The 22,052-nt window shown below is 45.8% G+C and overlaps 1 protein-coding gene across 7 annotated transcripts in view; it reads left to right on the top strand.

The window, feature by feature from the left end:
* ANKRD6 (ankyrin repeat domain 6) overlaps window positions 1-22,052 on the top strand; it is a 166,225-nt gene that overhangs the window by 86,677 nt on the left and 57,496 nt on the right. For 5 of the 7 annotated variants that reach the window (XR_001512234.1, XM_006778260.2, XM_015557683.1 and 2 more), the window contains exons 1-2: window positions 3,188-3,828; window positions 7,517-7,780. Coding sequence is in view for 6 of the 7 variants with exons in the window: in XM_006778260.2 (XP_006778323.1) it covers window positions 7,661-7,780 (120 nt within the window). In the remaining variant the exon portion in view is untranslated. Of the gene's footprint in view, window positions 1-3,187; window positions 3,829-7,516; window positions 7,781-22,052 lie in introns of those variants that run through there. The other 2 variants (XM_006778258.2, XM_006778257.2) reach the window with 1 other exon arrangement.

Raw genomic sequence — 22,052 nt, 5'->3', positions numbered from 1 at the left:
TTTCTGAGAGTCAAGTTTAAGAAATCCCAACAGCTCTCTGGCCAGGTTCTGTTCACTTCTACAAAGTTACCTTTTAAGCCAGAGTGCACGCAGCATCTGAATCCTGGACATTGGTCTTGCCTTGGCTTCTGCTTTTACCTAGGTCAAAACCCATTTGCAAGCTGAAATCTACTTCACTTCTGTTATTCCATTTTCTAAGTTTAGATAATCACAAGCAATTTCAGGAAACATCTTCAGCATCCAGTTGGGGACCACTGTGATAGTTCAACTAAGACCGTGCTCGGCAAACTGCAGCTCGCGAGCCACGTGCGGCTCTTTGGCCCCTTGAGTGTGGCTCTTCCTAAGCCTTAGGAGTACTCTAATTAAGTTAATAACAATGTACCTACCTATATAGTTTAAGTTTAAAAAAATTGGCTCTCAAAAGAAATTTCAATCGTTGTACTGTTGATATTTGGCTCCATTGACTAATGAGTTTGCCGACCACTGAGCTAAGAAATGATGGCAGCCTGAATCAGGGCGGTGGCAATGCCGCTGGGAAAGGGAGAACAGACCATGGAACATTTAAGCAGTAACCCTACAATCATGCTTATATTTACTGAGCACTCTATGTGCCAGGCTCTGTATAGGGTGGATATTATCTCGTTCAAGCTTTGCAACAACCCAGTAAGGTAGGAACTATCATTCTTTCTATTTAACACATGAGGAAACAGGCCTAGTGTCATTAAGAAATTTGCCCAAATAAGTGGTAGAGCTGAGATTTGAGCCCAGGCACTATGACTTCGAAGCTTGATTTTTAATCTTCCTGTTTTACTATCTCAGATCAGGAGAATTAGGCAATTTATTGAATGTGAGGGTGGGACCAAGGGGAATGAAAAGAGCAGGAGTGTTCCAGATTAGGGAAGTAGGTAGATAGGTGAAAGATGAGGACACAGGAGAAGGAATGGGTGTGAACAGAAGGATGATGATTTGCTTGTGAACATGTTGGTAGGGATACCCAAGTAAGATGTCTGTGAAATGGTTGGGTGTTTAAGAACTTGGAGCTTCAGAGAAAGTGATGGAGGCTAAAGAAGATTTTGAGCAATCTGTATCTAGGCAGCAGAGGAGCATGTGGGCAGCAGCAGGTGGGTGGGGGTGCCGTACTGAGATCTGGAGAAGAGGATGGGCAGAGAAGACAACCAGGGATAGCATCTTAGGGACCTACAGCATTTAAGGGACCAGTGGAAGATGAACTCTTGAATGCGAGAAAGAACAGTTCAAGGGATTGTAGGAAAATGTGGAGAGAGTCAGTCACAGAAACCAAGGGAGAATGAAGTGTGGTGAAGGAGGGATGGTGGCAGGACCAGTGCAACAGAGAAATCATAGCAGGTAAGAACTGAAGGTTCCCATAGTATTTGGCAATTAGGTCAATGTAAAACCAGCTGGTGGGAATGCAAAACATTATATCCACTTTGAAAGACAATACAGGTTTCTCCCACTGTCTGAAAGTAGAGCCTTTCTGTGAATCCGTTCGCAATCCAAAATGGCACAAAGCGAAAAAGCAATCAACTTAGAACACAGCTCGTTAATGAACGGACAAAATAAACTGCGATAAAGCACAGATTAAGTAAGCATAGACACAGCTCAAAGCTATGGCGGCTTGATGCTGAGATGCTGAGTGTATTTCCTGGGAAAGGAGCTTGGTGGTGTCACCTTTGCTGCCCAGGGTGTGTGCTACCTCTATAATGTCTTGCTGGAAACGGACGCTGAATGCTATTTTCGCTTCTCACCCCCCCTTTTTTTTGTAAAAGGTGAAAAATCCTCTTTGAATTTTTTGTAGTTAGTGAAAACAGGTACTGATGTAGGCCTTCTATAAAACATATTGGGGTAAATAACTTTTGAAAAGTGGGGGACACTTATATCACAGTTTCTTACAAAGCTGAACAGTATCCTACCATATGATTTAGCAATTGTATTCCTTGGTGTTCGCCCAAATGAGATGAAAACTTATGTTCACACAAAAACCTGTACATAGATGTTTACTAGTATAGCGGTTTTATTCTAAATTGCCAAAACTTAAAATCTACCAACATGTCCTTCAGTAGGTAAGTAGATAAACTGTGATACATCCATACAATGGAATTTTTTCAGTAGTAAAAGGAAATGAGCTGCCCTGGCCGGGTTGCTCAGTTGGTGGGAGCATCATCCTTGTACACCAAAAGGTTATGGGTTCAATTTCCGATTGGGTACATAAGAGAGGCAACCAATCCGTGTTTCTCTCTCATCTCTCTCTCTCTCTCTCTCTCTCTCGCTCTCTCTCTCTCTCTCTCTCTCTCGCTCTCTCTCTCTCTCTCTCTCTCTCTTCCAAGCTAAAAAGAAATAAAAACATATTCTCAGGTGAGGATTTTAAAAAAAAGAGTTGCCTCTGTTCCTCTGACATTCCCGTCTTTTGCAGATAGATGCCAGGCTCAGGGAGCAATCAGTGTTGTCCTCACTGACAGTCCTGTGCTCCCTACCTGTGGGAAGGGAATGTCCCAGGAGCTTTGAGAAGACGAACCACTCCTCTGTACTTCTGTCGCCCTCAGTTTACATTTCCCTTCTGCCATCTGGCCTTTGGGGCCCTGATCGAGGCTTATCAGGGCCAGATGAAGAGTTTCTTCAGAGTAGAAAGTGAGTCGCATTCACCTCTGTTCCAACCCCTTGTCCTCCAGTGGTGATCCAAGTGTCCTAGTAGTGACCACTCTTGGATAAACTAGCTGATCATTCTACTGGCACTGTCTCCTGGTGGAATTCCATCTCTCTGCGGCACCCTGGCCAGAGTCCCTGCCTCGTGTCCTGCCCTGGAAACAAGCCAAATAGTGGCCAATGCAGAATCCCAGCCCATCACCCTCAGGAGCTACTGCCCTCAGCGGAATGGGGGCAAGGCTTTGGGCAGAGAGGGGGCTCAGAAGGTTTGTGTTGACAGTTATTGTCCAGCTCCAGGACCAACCATTCTGGCTTTAGAAATGAGGACAAGGGAGATAATAAAATGGAAGCCCTCTTCTTTCTCTGATGGCTGCAGTTAGAAAGTTGTTTTCTGTTGTTTCAACAAGTGGGCTGGAGGACACACCTGTGATGTTGACGGTCATGACCGGACTTGAAACAGTCTCGCTCCCTTTTTCTCCCTTCCCCCTTCTCTTCAGAGACTCTGTTCATAGGAGGATTTGTGAGACAAACTGTGGGTTTACAAACGTCAGGAACGGCAGCTCAGCCGTCCCCGTGTCTGCGCTGCTGCAGTCCCTGTGCGGGACTCTGCGCGAGGAGGTGGAGCGTCTGGGTCGCTGCTCTTCCCACAACGTGAGCCTTTTCCTGTTACCATAAAGGCAGTTTGTTGCAGATTTTGAACCTGCTGCCTCCTCCCTTCCTTTACAACACGCATATTCATCTTTCCTCCTGGCATTACTGCTGAAAGGATGCAAACGTCCTTGTCTGAGCATCATTCGCAAGCCTCCTGCCCATCTGTGAATTATTCCCCGACTCTTCCATCAGGGCAGGGTTACAGGTCCTCTGCCTGCAGGAGGGAGCTCTCCAACAAAATCTAAAGACCCAAAATCTTTCAGACGCTGTGACGAGCAGACTAGGAAGCCACAAAACACTGTGAGCTGAACGGATGTCTTAATAAGCTTTTAGATGTGCCTTGGCCAGTGTTGGCAGAGGAAGCTCAAGGGGAAGGCAGCAAGCATTGTGAGGTGAATCACTGCAGACCCACTGGGCGTGACAGCCCTAGGAAGCTAATGATCTCAACGGGAAAGAAGTGACTGCAGTTATCCAGCCACAGAACACGCAGTAGAACGGGAGGACAGACCCCCGGATGTGAGTACAATCTCTCTTTCATGCAGGGTTTGGAGCAGTAAGAGCAAAGTGAGTTCTTGTAACTGATGGCGTTCCCTAAGGACCGGTGCCCGGGTGCCTGTGGATCGTCTCTGGGGAGGTTGTACATAATGCTTGCCTGGGACTTTTGTTTGCAGGTTTCTTCTCATATATTTTGCTTGAATCCATTGTCTTTGGAATATTGGAAACAGGAGACTTTGTTGTAAATCCTCAAGAAAACAGAAAAGCAAACCTCCGAGACCTTTTGCTATAAAAAGAAAACAAATCACATCACAGACCAGACAGCTGTGGGGCCCTCTGGCATTTGTGATGGGAGACAAAAGAATCGGCAAATTGGAGAGCAGTGAAAACGGGGCAGTGGGCTGAGAGGAAGGAGGGAAATCTTTATTGGAAGCGAAATCCCTTTCTGGACTCAGGAAACTCATTGCATATTTATGATCATGCATCTATTTGATTTCTGCTTAAGGAACTGGCAGCATGTTGCCATTAAGTCTCTCTCCAGAACACTGTGAAAATGAGCATCGTGACAGAGGCATGTGATTGACAGAGTTGGGCAGAAAAAATTCCTCACTGTCAGCAGGGGGAAGTGTCTTGAATGATAGCTGATTCACTTGGAAGAGGAGGCTCAGATTTAAGGAGGGAACGGGGCTGCTACAGCCTGAGTACCCAACAGGTTGGCGGGGAAGTTTAGTTGATTATAGACTGGTTACCACTCCACGCTTCCCCTCCCCTCCCCACTTGTTGGGGGGGTCTTTCGTTCCCCCTTATTCCCTGTCCCACAGCCTGCCTCTGCCTGGCCTGATTCGTCACTTCAAAGTATCCCATGAGAAGCTGAGTAGCTCCTCACTTCTAAAGGATAGGGATCGTTGTTCTGTAGGGCAGTGATCATGAGAGAAGTGGGGAGAAAGCTGGGCTGGGCTTGCACCCCCCTCCACAGCTAGTGTTAGAGGAGGAAACAGAAAGGGAGTAGAAAAGAAGTCTCAGCCACTTTCATTTCTCCCCACCCACCCTGCAAATACAAGTGCAAGTGAATGCTGGAGGCCCTAGGAATACAGCTATTACTGGATTTGAGAATGAACTTGAGATAACCAAATACATGGGGATGGTGCTAGCAACAGGCCAGGAACTGGAATCCTGGGATTCTGTTCCAGATTTTGCAGGCAGTTTTCTGTATCCAAAATAGTGACCTATCCTGGAGGCTGCCCTGGGCCTCAGGTGAGTCTAACTGGAGGAGAGGGTTGGGGCGGGGTGGGGGAGGGGGGTGAAGAGTGGGAACATTTCATTATTCAGTAGCTGTCACTGAAAAGCAAAAATACCACATTTCTGCTTGGCCAAGATTTTCTCACAAATATCGTGTTTTTCTGTCTCAAAAAAAAAAATTATCATGTGCGCTGGATTTGCACAGGGTTGTTTACCAAAGGTAATTATGTAAGCAAGGCTGACTCGGTAGCTTGCAACCATGGCAAAAACTGTAACTGTGCTTCCATCTGAGTGTCTGAGGCTGAATTTATTGCATGGGACAGGAGGGTGGGAGGGAGTGGCTGGCGGTGTTGACCCCTTGCATCTGTTGCCAGGGAGACCAGACAGCATTTCTAGTCTGTAGCTCGTGACCTTAGGTGATGGCATGCACTGAGGTTGCAGCAAGCTCTCTATCCCCAGGAGCCAAGCTGTGGAGTGGAATGAGTAAAAATTTTAGTCATGATAATATTTGTATCAACCAGGATATTGTACTTGAGACATTTGCAGGCCCATTGCAAGAAAGGTTTGGGAATGGAGAGTTGGGAGAGGAGAGGTGGCAGTTTGGGTCCAGTGCACAGAAATAACAGTTGAGTAGATGGAGAAGAATGTGGTTGTGGTAGGGAGATCATTCAAGAAGCCATACCTAATATTCTATATTTTCCTGCCCTTTGGGCCTGGAGTGCTTTTCCAGTGTTGGGGCAGGCAGAGCAGAAGCTCAGTATAATTGGTTTGAAGGTACCACAGATTCCCTGAACAAAGAGAGGCGATGTGTCCTATGTTTACAAATACAAACCACTTCCAAACAGTGATGCAGTCTGGCAAACACACGAATCCTGGGAATTTCCAAAAGCATTTCCAGCTCATTTCTCTCTCTTTTGAGTCTCAGCTTTATTCTTTCACTGACTCATTCATTCAACAAAGGCTTCTGACAGGTTCCAGGATCTCTGGCTCTGGCTAAGAGAGGCGTCTCTGCCTTGGCACCTACCCTTGTCCCAGCATCTTGTGCCTGGTGACCAGAGCAGGATTTGTGAAGGTTCTTTCTCTCTGTTTCCTTTCGAGTCTTTACCTGCATTTTGGGTATTTTGGATGACGAGGTGAAATTTGGTAGTTCACAAGTTGCGGGGAGAGAAGAATCCTTTCTGAAGTTAAAATATTCACATTTGGCCAATACAGTCACATAATAAAATACCATCCTTAAGTCCTGCGGTTGTGTCTGTGTTATATCTGAGCCTTTGACCCCAGCCTCCCAGAGTGGTTGGGGAGATGGCCTGCCCAGATGTCACGGTGAGTGGGAGGTACAGCGTGGTACTGTCCAGAACTTTCCCAGTCACATCTTGGCCTATTCCTTAATCTTAGAGATTGAAAGGAGCGGTGGATTTGCCTGGAAGCAACTGTAAAAGATGTCTGTGGGGCCTGGGATGAAGAATGGGTGGTGTCCCTCTGCTATAGAATTTTCTTTCCTTTTGCATATATTGGTATTTTTAATAAGTATGTTTTAAAACGGAAAGAAGCCCTCACTTCCTTGCCGTCCTTGCTGTGGATCAGGTCCTTAAGCATTTCTTCTTGTGCCGGAAGAACCCTTCGCCTTTGAAGTCATTACCACTGCCTTTGGTTTAGTGTCGTGGTGTGTGGTGGCCCAGGGCTACAGGGAGGAGTTCATCTTTAACCTTCTATTCACTTGTCTATGTGGTGGAAGGAAGAGCTTAGGTTTACTACTAGTTAATGCCTCCAGACCTCCGCTCTGAGTGACCTAGAGATGGTTTTCGTAGGCCATTCATTTCCCCCTGGTTAAGCTGGGAAGCCGCTCTTGGCACAGTGGGCAGTGCCCTGTCAGTGTGTCTGGCATCCCTGTTGTTTCTGAGGCAGGTTGTTCCAGCAGCAATTGGACCCGGGAGACGGCCCGGGCCTGTGCCCAGCTTTCCATCTGTTCCAGAACGCAGGAAACTGCATGATTTGCAGTGAGAAAAGGATGAAGAGAATGACAGTATATGCTGGGGGGGAAATCCCAGGGAGAGAACCTACTCCTCCGGGTCTTTGGGGTGTGCTCCATGGGAACCTAACCTGCCAGGGGAGTTGGCATGTTAACTGTGGCCCAGAAAGCCCTTATGGTCCTCCATAGCACAGTTACCTGCCCAAGGTGGGCCTGGAAACCAGGTGATGTGTAGGGGATTCTATCAGGCCTCTGCCGGCCCTCACAGAAACGCAAAGCAGACCTCAAAGTTCTGGCCATAGTCCTCTGATGAATCCAGAGTCCCCTGCAAGGGTAGAAAGGAGGGAAGGTGGCACTTCTAAGGTCAGGTGCTTTGCTATGCCGTGTGTTCTTCTTGCTGTCCTCTCTCCCCCAGCTCCCCTCCCCTGCCATGAGCAATCAGCACATGCCCGTCCTGTGTGCTGAGTGGCACTGATGGCAGCTTTGTCTTGTAACCCGTAGGTCCTGAAGATGGCATAGTAATAGAGCCACCTTCCAATGATCGGGAGCATCTGTCCCCGCGGGTGCCGGCCCGGGCCAGTGACGTCGTGTGGAGCTGAAGGGACGTGTCTACCTCTATCTGGAAACCTCTTTCTCTGCTAATTCATGAGCCAGCAGGATGCTGTCGCCGCGCTTTCAGAACGCCTTCTCATAGCCGCATACAAAGGCCACGCGGAGAATGTGGTTCAGCTCATCAACAAGGGCGCCAAGGTAGCAGTTACCAAGGTAACGAGGGGAGGAAAATGCTTTAGCCATCCTGGGGGAAAGCCTCCCTCTTAACCACTGTCCACAGAGCTGTCCTGTTGGGCTCGCAGCTTTCAAAGAATTGGCTCCGTCCCCTCCCCCAGTGATGGAGGTTTGGACAGAAGGAAGGGGGATTAAAAATGCTTTCATTGTGATCTTTCAAATGGAGTAACTTGTAATTAGCATTTGACAGTCTTTAAAGTCACAGCATGGCTTTTTCTCACCTACTTACTTCTTCAGCCACAAGGACTGGAGAGCTCTCTGGAGAAGTCGGGACACAAAAGCTTATAGGGTAGAGTATTTGTTTGATAATCACATTAGATAGGCCTCCTGGGGAGGCGGACTCTGCTATGCAGAACCTCATCCCCATCTGTACCAAGACAGACTCGGACCGGATGACCACAGCAGCCTCCTTGGGCTTTAATTTCATGGGAGTCCGTGAGAATGTGTGGTAAGTGTTGGAGGACATTGCTCACCCCTCACCAACAGATACTCCCCGGGTGGTCAAGAGAACATAATGGGCCCAAGGGCAGTTTTGTTGCAAAGCTGAGCAGAGGCAGGTTCTGCACAGTTCAATGACAGTGTAAGTACATAGACAAAATAAGCACTTCACCGTCCTCTAGGAGAGGTTCTCTTTTCATCTCCACTTTAGAGATGAGGAAACTGAGGCACCGAGGGATTTAAGTAACTTGCCCTGGGGCCCTCAGCTGCTGAGTGGCAGAACTGCAACTTGTACCCACGGAGTCTGGCTCCAGGGCCCACCCTCCAGGCCACCGCGGGGGAGCTGTGGAGAGAGGCAAAGTTTAATTTTCAAGTAGTAGCATCTGCTAACTTCGGGCCTCCTGTGGCAAAGATTGGCCAGCTCACATTTTCAGTGATTCATATCTAGTCTCTGTATTTCATGCTTCCAATGTGTGCTTTTAGCAGTAATTCCAAGCAGTTAACTTAATGCTGGCACAATCTGCATCAGGTCTCACGGGGAAGGGCTCAGTCCCACCCCTTCACATGCCAGTGGCAAGCCCAGGTTGTCACCTTTGCTTCTGACCAACCGGCTATCAATCGGAGGTTCCCATGACCCACTCCTTAGATTAGATTAATTTGCTAGAGCAGCTCTCAGAACTCATTTTACTTACCAGATTGCCAGTTTATTTTAAAGGGATTTAACTCGGGAACAGCCAGATGGAAGAGATACACAGGGCAAGGTATAGGAAAGGGCACAGAGCTTCCATGATCTCTGAGTATGCCACCCTCCAGCACCTCCCTGTGTTCACCACCCCAGACGTTCTCTGACCTTTGGGTTTTTACGGAGGCTTCCTTCCATAGACATGATTGCCTAAACCAATGGTTCTCAACCTTCTGGCCCTTTAAATACAGTTCCTCATGTAGTGACCCAACCATAAAATTATTTTCGTTGCTACTTCATAACTGTAATGTTGCTACTGTTATGAATCGTAATGTAAATATCTGATATGCAGGATGGTCTTAGGCGACCCCTGTAAAGGGGTCATTTGACCACCAAAGGGGTCGCGACCCACAGGTTGAGAACCACTGGCTAAATGATTGGCCATTGGTGAATGGGTCAACCTCCAGCCTCTCTCCCCTCTCTGGAAATGAAAGTCCAAATCCTCTAATTATGGTTGGGTTCCCTGGCAATCAGCCCTCATCCTTCGGGGCTTTCCAAAAGTTACCTCATTCTCATAAATGCAGGTGTGGTTGAAAGGGGTTTGTTGTGAATAACACACTCCTTTCACCTTTTTTTTTTTGGCTTTGGAGCTGTTTCAAGAACTGATGACAACAGACCAGCTATTATAATAAAAGATGCTCCCATTGCTCTTATCACTTAGGAGATTCCAAGTGTTTGGGGAGCCAGGAATGGAGACTAAGAGCAAATATGTGTTTCTGTAAATCACAATATCACGATGCTGGCTCTAGAGAGCGCGCGCGCGCGCGCGAGAGAGAGAGAGAGAGAGAGAGAGAGAGAGAGAGAGAGTGAGTCGTGGCCTCTCCAAGGTCCCCTATTGGCCTGACATCACTTTACACAAATGTGGCGACTAGGTTGCTAGCTGTGAGGACTTGAGGGTGAAGGGTGTCATTTACCCATGGTGCTTCAGGGCCCAACCAGTCACAAATGGGAGAAAGGGCATGGACTCCCTAATGGAGGGCTCATGCCCACACATTTTAACTCTGCTGTGTTTGCTAATTGTACAAGTTGCTTAACTTCTTTGAGCCTCAGGTTCCTTATCTGTAAAAAAGGGATAGCAATACGAACCTTTCAGGGTTGTTATAATAATCACATTAAAGCACATAGTTCATAGCTGCAAGTTTCCTTTTTAAAATAGACTTCATCATTTGCTTTTTAAAAAAAGTTTTAAAAAACAGTTTTATTGGGGTATAATTTAACATGCAAAAAAATTCACCCATTTTAAGTGTACAATTTAGTGGCTTCTAATGTCTTTACAGAGTTGCACAATCATCACCATGTTCTAATTTTAGAACATTCTATCACCCCAGGAAGAAATTTCGTATTATTTAGCTGTCATTTCCCATTCCTACTCCCAGTTCCTGGCAACCATTAGTCTACTTTCTGTCTGTATAAATTGTCCTTTACTGGACATTTCATATAAATGGAATCATACATTGTGTGGTCTTCTGTGGCTGGCTCTTTTCAATTGACCTAATGTTTTCTAGGTTCATTGTATTGTAGCATCAGCATTTTATTCTCTTTTACTACAGAACAATATCCCACTTCATGGATATGGCACATTTTGCTTATCCCATCATTGGTTAATGGATATTTTGGGTTGTTTCCAGTGTGAAACTATTATGGACAATACTGCTGTGAACATTTCTGTACAGTTTTTGTGTAGATATGTTTTCATTTCTCAGGATAAATACCTAGGAGTGGAATTGTTGGGTCCCGCAGTAAATCTATGTTCAACATTTTAAGGAACGGCCAAGCTGTATTCCAGAATGGTTACCCAATTTCACATTCCCATTAGCAATGTATGAGGGTGCCAGTTTCTCTATATCTTCACCATTGCTTGTTATTGACTGTCTTTTTTTAAACATAATTTGCTTTTTAATAGTTTTGTTTTTAATCAAAGTAATGCTTGCACTTAGGAGCTTTAAAAGTGTAAATTCAACCCGGCAGGCATGGCTCAGTGGTTGAATGTCAACCTATGAACCAGGAGGTCATGGTTCAATCCCGTCAGGGCATATGCCTGGGGTTTCAAGCTCAATTTCAGTAGAGGGTGTACAGGAGGCAGCCAATCAATGATTCTTTCTCATCGTTGATATTTCTATCTCTCCCTTCCTCTCTGAAATCAATAAAAAAATATATTTTTTAAACAGTAAGTTCAAATACTGCTAGAGGAGCCTGGGGTCCCACCCAGAGCAGGGAGACTTGTCATCTCAGTTCAGGCCAAAGCCCACAGGAGGAGCGTGACTTGATAAAAAAGCAACTCTGGAGCCCACGTCTGTGAGGAAACCAACTCAAGGTCCACCTGTCCCCACTGATCTGTGGATTTCTGTATTTGAAAAGATGTGGTACCAAATTCAAAGAAGGAAACAGGAAATAATAAAAACTAGTACAAAAATGAGTGAAATAGGAAGTAGAAAAAAGATACAGAAAAATCAATGAAACCGAAAGTGGGGTCTATGGAAAAAGTGACAAAATAGACAAGTCTTGAGCTAGATTGATCTAGAGATCAAGGGCCTACTGACAGCTGTCTGGGGATCTCACTTTACTTGTATCCTAGCATTTCCCCTTGCCACTTTTATATATGTTGGTTTTCTGTTTTCTGGATTCCACTGTCTTTCTCTTTCTTGATTTACTCTCTTATTTTGATGTAGTACACCTCTAGTACAGTGCTGTCCTATATCTGTACTGTCTGATACGGTAGCAACTCACGGCTATTGAATACTTGAAATGTGGCTAGTGTAACTGAGGAATTGAATTTTAAATTTAACTTTAATTAAAATTTAAATGCCACATGTGAGTGTTGGCTACCATATTGTATAGCACAGCTCCCATATCTTCCTGAAAAATGATTGTGTGGGAGAAATCAATTAGTACTAGACTCAATCTATTGCCCCTTTCTCTCCCTCATTCTCTGAATCCAGTTGTGTCATGATTTTGAACAGATCCATAATTAGTGTGATTATGTAAATGCTATTCATTGGTGAGCCAATAAGTATACTATAATTACATTTCCATTCTTTTATAACTTGCTGTTTTTCCTAGAGTTGATCATTTTTGCTGGAACCCATGTCACCCATCACTTGGGTAGCTCACATTCCCTGAGCTTCCTAAGAAAAGAAACATAGGAGAGAAATAGTTTGAGACTCTGTATGTCTGGGAAAAAGTCTTTATTCTACCCGCTCACTTAATTGACAATTTGGTGTGAAACCTAAGCTGAGAAAGAACTGTTTTGCTTCAGAACTTTGAAGGCAATGTTTTATTGTCTTTGAGCTGATAGGGTTGCTGTTGGAAAACTCTGCCCATTTAATTAAGGCCTGCCCATTCAGAACCCAGCTCAGGAACCACCACCACCAGGAAGTCCACCCAGAGAACAGTACCCTACATGGAACTCACTGTCCTCTCAATTGGTGAAACACTTGCTGTTTATTTGCTCTGTGTCTCTCATATTTGAGTGCTCTGAGGGTGCTCAGAACTCCCAGGCAGACCACCACTCTGACCTGGGTCGGAGTTTCTCTCTTATATTTCTCAGTGTTTGACACAGAAGAAAAGCACTGGAATATGGAATCCAAAGACCTAGGTCAAGTGCCTGCTCCGCTGCTTATTAACTACTTGTTGACATAGACCAGGGTTTCTCAACTTCCGCACGATTGCCATTTTGGGCCAGATAATTCTTTGTTGTGGGCGATTGTCCTATGTATTGCAGGATGGTTAGCAGTACCTCTGCCCTCTACCTATTAGATGCCTGCAATACTCCCTCCTCCCTAGTCATGACAACCAAAAAATGCTCCAGACATTGTCAAACGTTCCCCTCCAGGAGGCGGCGGCATTATCACTCCAGCTGAGAACCACTGATGTAGGCAAATTTCTTCACTTCTTAAATCTCAATTTCCTCACAAAACTTAGAGGATTTCCATAGAACTGAGTGTAACAACACATATTGTCAGTTATAGAATTTAAGACGGCACACAATATTGGGTGTGTATTTTTTAATCCCCCCAGTGCCTAGCCCAGTACTCCTACTATAAGCACCATCTATGTTGAATGAGGGGGGAATAATGGTGTTCAGTATAAATTGTTTACTTCTCTTGTAGGATTCTACAATGACTAAGTCTTTTAAACCTCACCTCAACTCTCTTATCCTCATTATACAAATGAGGAAACTGAGGCAAAGAGAGGTTAGGTAATCCAACCAGAGCTCCTATTCGAAAGTGTCAGAACTGAGAATGGCACCCTGGCCATCTGGATCTGTAACTGAAACACAGGTTCTGCTGCCTGCCCCAGAGAAAGCCAAATTCATGAGACAGGTGCGAGTGCAAAAGGAAAGGAAGAATGATGGACTCCCATCTGAAAGACCATCTTCCCCTCCTGCTCAAGCCTGTGGTCGTTATAAGGATAGGGAGGAGAGGGCTTTTTTTTTTTCTATCAAATTATCTTACTAGCTTTTGGCCCACTCGGGTCCTATCCATTTATTTTTCTAGCTTTTGGCATGCTCAGGCCCTATCCATTCATCTTCCTAGCTTTCAGCACGCTTGTGTAAGAACCTCTCCCTGCCTCATCTGGGCTAGTGGGGGAGATTCCCTGCTCTCCTACTGACTGTCTATGCTAGCAGTTCCACAGCCTTGCTCTTAACCACCATGTTTCCTGCGTGGCTTATAACTTCAGGCTGTGAACATCTGTGGCCTGCTTCTTATTAGAGCACCTTCCTTGGCATCTTACACACAGAATCTGCAAGTATTTTCTGATTAGGACTTCATATGCCCAGGTACTTTAATAAAGCAATATCCCAATAACTATATTTATATGTATGTAACATTTTACACTTTTCAATTTATTTTCACATATATATTGCTCATCCCCAGAACCCTATGAGATATACAACTTTTCTTTTTAGAGTTGTGAGGAAATGGAGGCCCCAAAAGGGAAGGGACTTATATAAGTTAGGGAATAACAAAGCTGGGACCAGAACCAGGAACTCCTGGCTCCTGTGCAAATGTCCTGTCTGTTATATATCTGGAGCTTCTTATGTCATCATAGGGGTTTTACTTAGTGGCTAATAGTATATGGTTATGATATGTAACCCACCAAGTAGGGGTGGCGTTGTCATGCACAGGACAAGTCATCAGAGGCAATGGGATCGGGAGCTAGGAATTGGTGTAAGAACTACACATAAAATTTTAAATTCTTATTTTTAAGAGAAAGGCTCATTGAGAACTCTGATTTTCCATTTGCATAATTTTCATATTTAGGTCAATTATGTTCACGTGTGTTGACCAACACATTTTCAGTTAGAACAGGTAACCTGACAAGGACGCTGGGTATCCTGAGAAGTCAGACATACCCCTGGGGTAAATTGTCTGGCTGTTAGAGATGAAACTCAGGACCTCCCAGGAATTGGTCTCTGATCCCCTCACTTCTCTGCCACTGATCTCACCAGAGTCACCTATTATTTCATGCACCAACAAGTATTAATTAAGCACCTGCTTTGCACCAGTGAACAGTACAGTAGAAAAATGTCGTGGCCATCAAGGAGCTTGTGTTCTGTTGGAGAAAGTGACTACAATTTGAGTCTTGCCTCCCCTTCCCTTCCCTGAACTTCCCCTTGGCTCCTTGATGCTTCAGTTCCTGGTTTTCTTCTGCAAAGGCACTTCTCCATCTCCTTTTGCTCTTCCTGCCTCTAAATCCAACTTTCCTCGGGGCTCTGAGCCCTTATCTGCTCTCACTCTGCACACCCACCTTGATTGTCCCACCGCCCGCTGGTCACCACGCCATCCTATCCAGCTTGGCTCTATTGCCTGACCCTCGTGTGGAGCTGTCTTCACGGGCATGTTTATATGAACGATCCACAGTTACGCCACAGGTACTTCAAATCTAAATGCCCAAGACAACCTGCACATCCCCATTCGGTTCTCATCCCATGGTCTCTATTAATGAATAGCACCCCCATTTGCACAGTCCTTCAAGCAGAAGCCCAAGGACATGCTCCTTTCTTTTGGCTCCTAAACATCCCTCCACTTACCCATCTTCTCAGTGACCCAGTGCTGTTCATTCTGCCTCCTCATTTTCTCTCTACTCTGTGCCTTTCTAAGTGCCCACATGGATACTTCTTAAGAAGTTTGATACAAAAACAGAAAAATTGGTTCTCTTTTGCAAGAAGTCCTTGGTTTTATAAGAACCAAGCTTTTGTTTTATCCTATATAATAGAAGGCTAATATGCAAATCGACCAAATGATAGACCGACCTGTCGGTATGACACGCACTGACCACCAGGGGGCAGACACTCAATGCAGGAGCTGCCCCCTGGTGTCAGTGCGCTCAGCCAGAAGCCGGGCTCATGGCTGGCAAGCACAGCAGTGGTGGCAGGAGCCTCTCCCACCTCTGCAGCTGGCGGACATCCCCCGAGGGATCCCGGACTGCGAGAGGATGTAGGCTGGGCTGAGGCACAGGTCGTGCACCAGGCCTCTAGTATGAATTATCTTCTCTCCACAATCACCTCACATTTTAGTTACATATCTTCACATATAGCTTTTAATATTGTTACCTCAGGTGCTAGTCATTTTGGCTTAGTGGATAGAGCATTGACCTGTGGACCAAAGGGTCCCAGGTTTGATTCGGGTCAAGGGCACGTACCTTGGTTACGGGCTCCTCCCTAGCCCGGGCCCTGGTCGGGGCTTGTGCAGGAGGCATCCAGTCAATGTATTTCTCTCACATCAGTGTTTCTCCCTGTCTCTTCCTCTCTCTTCCACTCTCCCTAAAAATCAATGGGGAAAATATCTTCGGGTGAGGATGAAAATACATATTGTTACCGCAATACTAGTAGGTACTTTGTAGTCTGGAAAAACCCTCTGCACGGCTCCTGATGCTAAGCTTTGACCATGTAGCTGGAGTTGAGAATCTGAAGGAATCCATAGGTAGAGCATCTTTCCTAGAACTTTTTGGAAGCTGGTCCTTGGGATGTTTCACTGCTGCTCTTGTTTTCTCCAAAAGTAACCAGACGATGAACTATAAGTAGCTTAACCTATCCCCTGTTGATGGACATTGAGACTATGTTACTCTGGTGCTGCTTGTCCTGAGGTCCTATTGTAGTGTGGTTACGTCTGTGGGAAAGATTTGTCTAAGTGGCACTGCTGGGTCGGGCACGCATCCCCTTGTCGCTGACAGGGCGGAACTGCTGTGCGTGAAGGTTGTCCTGGTGTGCACTCCTGCAGTGGAGTGAGAGAGGCCCATGAGGACTGACCTTGAAGCGCATTGTGACCAGCAGTACTGGGCTCTCCCTCCCCGAGTCTCCCTCCTCCCTCTTCTCCTGAACTCATCCTGCCTTTCTGGCATTCTCTCCAGGAGCTCTCTGCTGTAGCTAATTGAGCCTATATTTAGCCTTTGTTCTTCTCTACTTCAGCATGGGTTCCATAGAGTTTCTCCTTTTCCCCTTTTCTGGGTGTGGCTATGGCCAGCTGCCTGGGAGAAAAGCCAGGGAGTGGCTGATGGGAGGGGAGCAATGGGGTGCTCCACACCTCTCCTCCCCTTCCTCACCCACCACTCACAGCTGGAAAACAGGGTTCCCTCCGGAGGCAACACACAGTGTGTTCTCACCTGTTCAGTGAGGGCCAGAGCCTGTGCAGAGCTGATGCAGTCCGCTGGTCCTGCTCCAGGTTGGTAGATCTATGCACTCCATGGGGGCGTTAAGGGTGTATAGTTACTGTTAGGTCAAACCTGGAACCTGACAGTGTGCCAGGAATTGAACCCATGACCTTTTGATGCATGGGACATTGCTTACCCAATTGAGCCACACTGGCCAGGGCCAAAACTCTATACCCTTTAAACACTTACTCCCCATTGTCACCTCCCCTGGTCCCTGGCAACCATGTTTTCATTTTCCATCTCTATGAATGTGTCATCCATTTGAAAATATTTCCCAATTTTTTCTTGGCAAGAGTACAGGCAGTGAATCACATTTATCATCTCTGTGACCTTAGCTAAGGTATTAGCTACCTTGAGCCTTGGTTTCCTGTCTATAAAATCAGCATAACAACACTTGGCTCAGGGATTTGTTGTGAGGATTAAATAAAGTAATCCATGCAGAGTGCTTAGTACATGTAATGAGAATGGAGAAGAAACTCAATGGATGGTTGTTACTATTATAATTACTGTTTTCTCTTGAGTTCATGGACCTCCTGCTAATGTCTGACCTCAGGAAATTCCATTTGGTCAGGAATTTCTCAGTGTTGGCTGTGAATGTGATCCTCTGAAGAGCCTTAAAAATACTGATGCCCATGCCCCACACCCAGAGGCTCTGATTTAATGGGCCTGGGGTATGGCTGGAGCCTGGGCGTTTTTCAGAGCTCCAGGTGACCGAATGAGCAGCCAGGTGGAGAACCTTCACTGCTCCAGGTATTTCTCCCTGAAGGCTCAGGGCCTGCATGTGGGGTAGACAGCACTCTCTTTTGAGCATTGAGCCAGGTCAGTGGTGACATGCCTGGAAGTCATGGCTCTTTGCAGTACACCACGAGATAATGCATGTCTCAAATATGGGAAGGCAGACATGCTGTGCATTGTTGTGTGGCTTGCCTATGAGACAGTGCATGGAAACTTATTGGGTCAATGCTAAGAAAATCTCAGTCAGTGTTGATGTATTGTGATGAGGGTGTTAATTAGGCTGGCGGCCCAATGACTCTGTGTTTCTAGAAAAGGTAGGGAGGTCGCCAGGAGGTGCTCTCTGGAGGAAGGAGAGGGCCCTCTCGGATGGAGAGGGACAGTGTGGGAACCGGTGTAGTCAGACATTAGCTGTGCCTGTGCCTGTGGGGAGATGGACTACAATTGAGGAAAGCAAGTCTCAAAACTTGGGATGGGCCTTCAAAACTGACTTAAGCATCTTAGGAGAAGTTGTTGAGGCTGCTTGGAAGGGGAGCCCCAGAATTGGGCCTGAGTCTCTCCACGGCTCTGCCCTCCCCTCCCTGCCTTGGAGGAATTCTTGGGAGTGGTGCCTTGCTCTGCAGAGCCCTTCTGTCCCCCTCTTGCTTGTGTTTTAGGTGGTGTACAGTGAGGGTGGAGGCAGCCCGCATTTGCCCTCCCTCCTTCCCCAGCTCTGGGCAGCCTGGTGGGTGTGTTGGCCCAGAGGCCCTTCTAGCACCTGGGTATTGAGCAAGTCATCCGCCAGATTGCATTTTGTTGCCTGAGCAGCCTGCATTTAAAACTGAAGCCTCCACACAGATTAATGTGCCCGTTAAACCCCCTAAAGGCATATATTTAATAGGTCCTAACAGTCCAGAGGAGACGCTGTGACGTGGCACAGCTGGGTGTCAGCATTTTAAAATCCTCGATAAATACGTACCCGTTTCTTTCCTGCACGAAATGCATTGGAGGATTACTGGTTTCCAGGCCAGTAATCGGCTTGTTGTAAGACTTCCAAAGCATCGTCACTAATGCAGATTATTCTCGGAGTGCTGTAAATGAAGATGCCAGAGGAAAGGGGCTTTAGAAGCTGCGAGTCACCCACCGGGCCTCTGCTCAGATGCCAGGGCAGATGGTCTGTTGGTGAAGCCTCTGAGCCCCTTATTAGTTTCTTGCTTCCTCTTTTTTCTTCCTCTTAAGCTATAGCGATTTAGGTTTCAGAAAATAGTTAAGTCTGGAATTTATTTGTAGACTGGGAATTCTTTCTCACAGGCCTGTCGATTTGTTTCCAACGAGAGTTGGCTGTTGTACTAGTATGTTTAGGTTGTTATAAATCAAGGATGTAGGGCAGATGGGTGAGTAGGTGGTGGTGCTTAGTTTTCTTTTATCCCATATTTTCATTGAACTGAGCGCTGTATAAAGAATTAGACACCGTGAGCAAGTGAAACTTATCCCTAATGCAAGGCTGGTTCAACATCAATCAATGTAATCCCCGTATCAACAGCTGTCTTAGCTCGAGCTGCTATAAATAATACCCGTCTGGGTGGCTTAAGCAGCAGACATTTGTTTTTCAGTTCTCTAGGCTGGGAAGTCCAAGATCAAGGCGCCAACAGGTTCGCTCCTGTGAGGGCCCACTCACGGTCTTCACACAAGATGGAGAGAGAGCTCTGATTTCTCTTCCTCTGTTCTTAAGGACGAAACCCATCATGGGGTCTCACATTCATGACCTCATTTAACCCTGATTACTTCCCATAGGCCCTCTCTCCAAATACTGTCACATTGGGGGATAGGGCTTCAACATATGAATTTGGGGGCCACAGACATTTAGTCCATAACAACAGGTTAAACAAGAAAAATTATATGATCATATCCACAGATGCAGAAAAAGCATTTGGTAAAATCCAACCCTCACTCATGGTTTAAAAAAGAAGCTCGTAGCAAACTAAGAACTGAGAACTTTCTCAACATGATAAAGAGTATCTACAGAAACCCTACAGTGAATATACTTCATGCAAATTAAAGTCACAAGAAAATATCACTGCATCTATCAGAATGGCTAAAATAGACTACACTGACTACATCAAATGCTGGCAGGGATGTGGAGACACTGAGTCTCTCATACATTGCTGGTGGGAACATAAAATGATACAATCACTCTGGAGAATAGTCTGGCAGTTTCTTATAAAACTAAATATGCAACTACTCTGTGACCCGGCAATTGTACTCTTGGACATTTACCCAAGAGCAATGAAAGCTTATGTTTACACCAAAGCATACAAAGAAATGCCATAGCATTCTTATTTGCAAGAGCCAAAAGCTGGAAACAGCCCATCTATCCTGCAACGATGGAACGGTTAAACAAATCATGGTATATATCCATACTGTGGGATACTACTCAGCAATAAAAAGGAACAAGCCATCGGCATATGCAAGGTTACACACTGTTTATTCCATTTATATGACATTGATTAAATTAGAGAAATGGAAAAAATATTTATTCTCTCAGGGGCTAGGGATGAGGGTGGGGGACAGTTTGGGGAAGGGAGGTGGGTGTACTTGGAAAGGGGAAGCGGGAAGATTCCTTCGTGACAGAGCTGTGGTGTATCTTGACTATCAATATCCTGATTCCGATACTGTGCTATAGTTTTGCAAGATGTTGTAATTGGAGGAAACTCGCTGGGAAAGAAGTGGGAGCTCTCTGTATTACTTCTTAAAACTGCATATAAATCTGTAATTATCTCAGTAAAAAGTTTAATTTAAAAAAAGTACAAAGGGGAGGCAGGGATACCTGAAGGCTATAATTAGAAGCTATTTGTGGCCTGTGGGCCACAGTTTATCAACTTCAGCCTCAGGCCAACCCAAGACTCCCAGGTTCTTGGAATCAGTTGTGTGCCTCCCTGCCCTGTCAGTGAAGGGACACCCCCTAGGCCGGAATCCCTCCAATCTTTCCACTGCCTTGCGTTCTGGAGGTGTGGCTCTGGTGTTTGGCCCCCTGTGAGGGTGTACCCCCACCTTATTACCATCATGCCCTGGAGCAGTGCTCTTAAGGTGCCCCGTGTGGGCTGTTCTGCTGCCCCGAAGGAGCAGAGTGGCCCTGGGAAAGCGGAAAGGAAGTCTGGGTGAGCACTGAGCTGGCAGGGGCCGTGACCTTGTTTATATCATCCTTGAATCCTCAGTACTTAGCCTGGCTCTCAGTAACTGTCAAGTAAATTATACCTCCTGCCTTGACTACAGAAGAAAATTCTTAGATACACATGCAGGATCCAGGTCTGTGCTGGAGAGGACAGGGAGCTGCCAACCCTGGACTCCACGAAGCGTGAGACCTGCAGGAAGCCTTCCTGTGTGGAGGGGAGGCCAGACCAGCCTCTACTCTGCCCCTGGGCACTGGGCTTTCCCTCTCTCGCTTTGCTGGCCAAGCCGGACCCTCTGTCAATGTGTAACCCACTGAAAAGGTAGTCCAGACAGCTTCCCGTGAGGAGCATGAGGGCCAGTGACTGAATTCCTTATCACTTGGGGACACTATAGGGACCAACGGAGTCCTGCCCAGTCATGTACGTTGCTTGAAATATTTTGGCCCTGCTTGTTGGTGGACCTTTCTAGAAGCAAGCCCAACCCTGGTAGTTACTGGAATTCACTTATTAATTAAGCCATATGTTTGAATAACTGACTCCTAACATCATACATTTCAAATAGTCTCTCCCAATTATTTATTATTTCTCCATCCCCAAAGTAAGACTTTGAGAAGCATTATGAAGCTTTTGGTATAAAAAACTGATCTTTTTCAAAGTAGAATTGTTACTATACAAGACAATGCCAGTACCCAGGTGTTATTGTGCTGTTGACCCTCAGTGCGGGAATTTTACGTCTGCCCCCGTTACATTTTATGTTGCTAAAATTAGCCTGTTCTTCCCACCTGAGATTGTCTTGGATCCTGATGTTTGTCATCCATGGAACTTACTCCCTGGCTGCTTCCTGTCACCTGTAGTCTGATTAAGATATGATGTGTCCCTCATCCAGGTAGACAGTAGACAAAACACATTTCCAACAAGGAAAGAAGACTTTTTAAACTATAATTTTTCTGAATGTAAAGGTTTATTTTCTCACTCTCCTTTGATCTGGGGTGCTTTTTCTTTACCCACCTTTTTTTGAAAGTCTTCATAACGTCTTTATCAAATCATGAGCCTAAGGACTTTGAAGTTTTGCACCCACACCTACACCATTTCAGGCAGTGAGGCTGGGAATACTGTCTGTGAGAAGGGGACCCTGAGGGCACCTAAGAAAGTTGGCAGGAGTCTTTGCCATTTAAAACCTAAATGAGGGGCCAGAGACCAGGATTCCAGTGATGTGCTATTCTGCCACAAATTAGATTTGAAGCTGTTTTCCTTACTATCCTCATCCAAATTAAACTCTCAAAGACCCTGTTCAATCTGAATATTACAGTGTTTCTTAAATATGTGCCACTCTTATTTTACTAGCTTTATAACTTCTTGTTTCTACATCTCTCTTTCCTTTCCTATTTTCTTAATGCTACAGATAATGTAGACATTACTGGCCTCAAAAAAGACTGCACAGTTTTACAAAACAGTCATAGGGATGGAAGGACAATTTAGGGAATATAGTCAGTAATACTGTAATAACTGGGTATGGTGCCAGGTAGGTTTTAGACTT

Source organism: Myotis davidii, unplaced genomic scaffold (assembly GCF_000327345.1).
Source record: "Myotis davidii unplaced genomic scaffold, ASM32734v1 scaffold269, whole genome shotgun sequence".
NCBI classification, from domain to species: domain Eukaryota; kingdom Metazoa; phylum Chordata; class Mammalia; order Chiroptera; family Vespertilionidae; genus Myotis; species Myotis davidii.
Note: the sequence above shows the minus strand (reverse complement) of the source record. Positions and strands in the feature narration are given on the sequence as shown.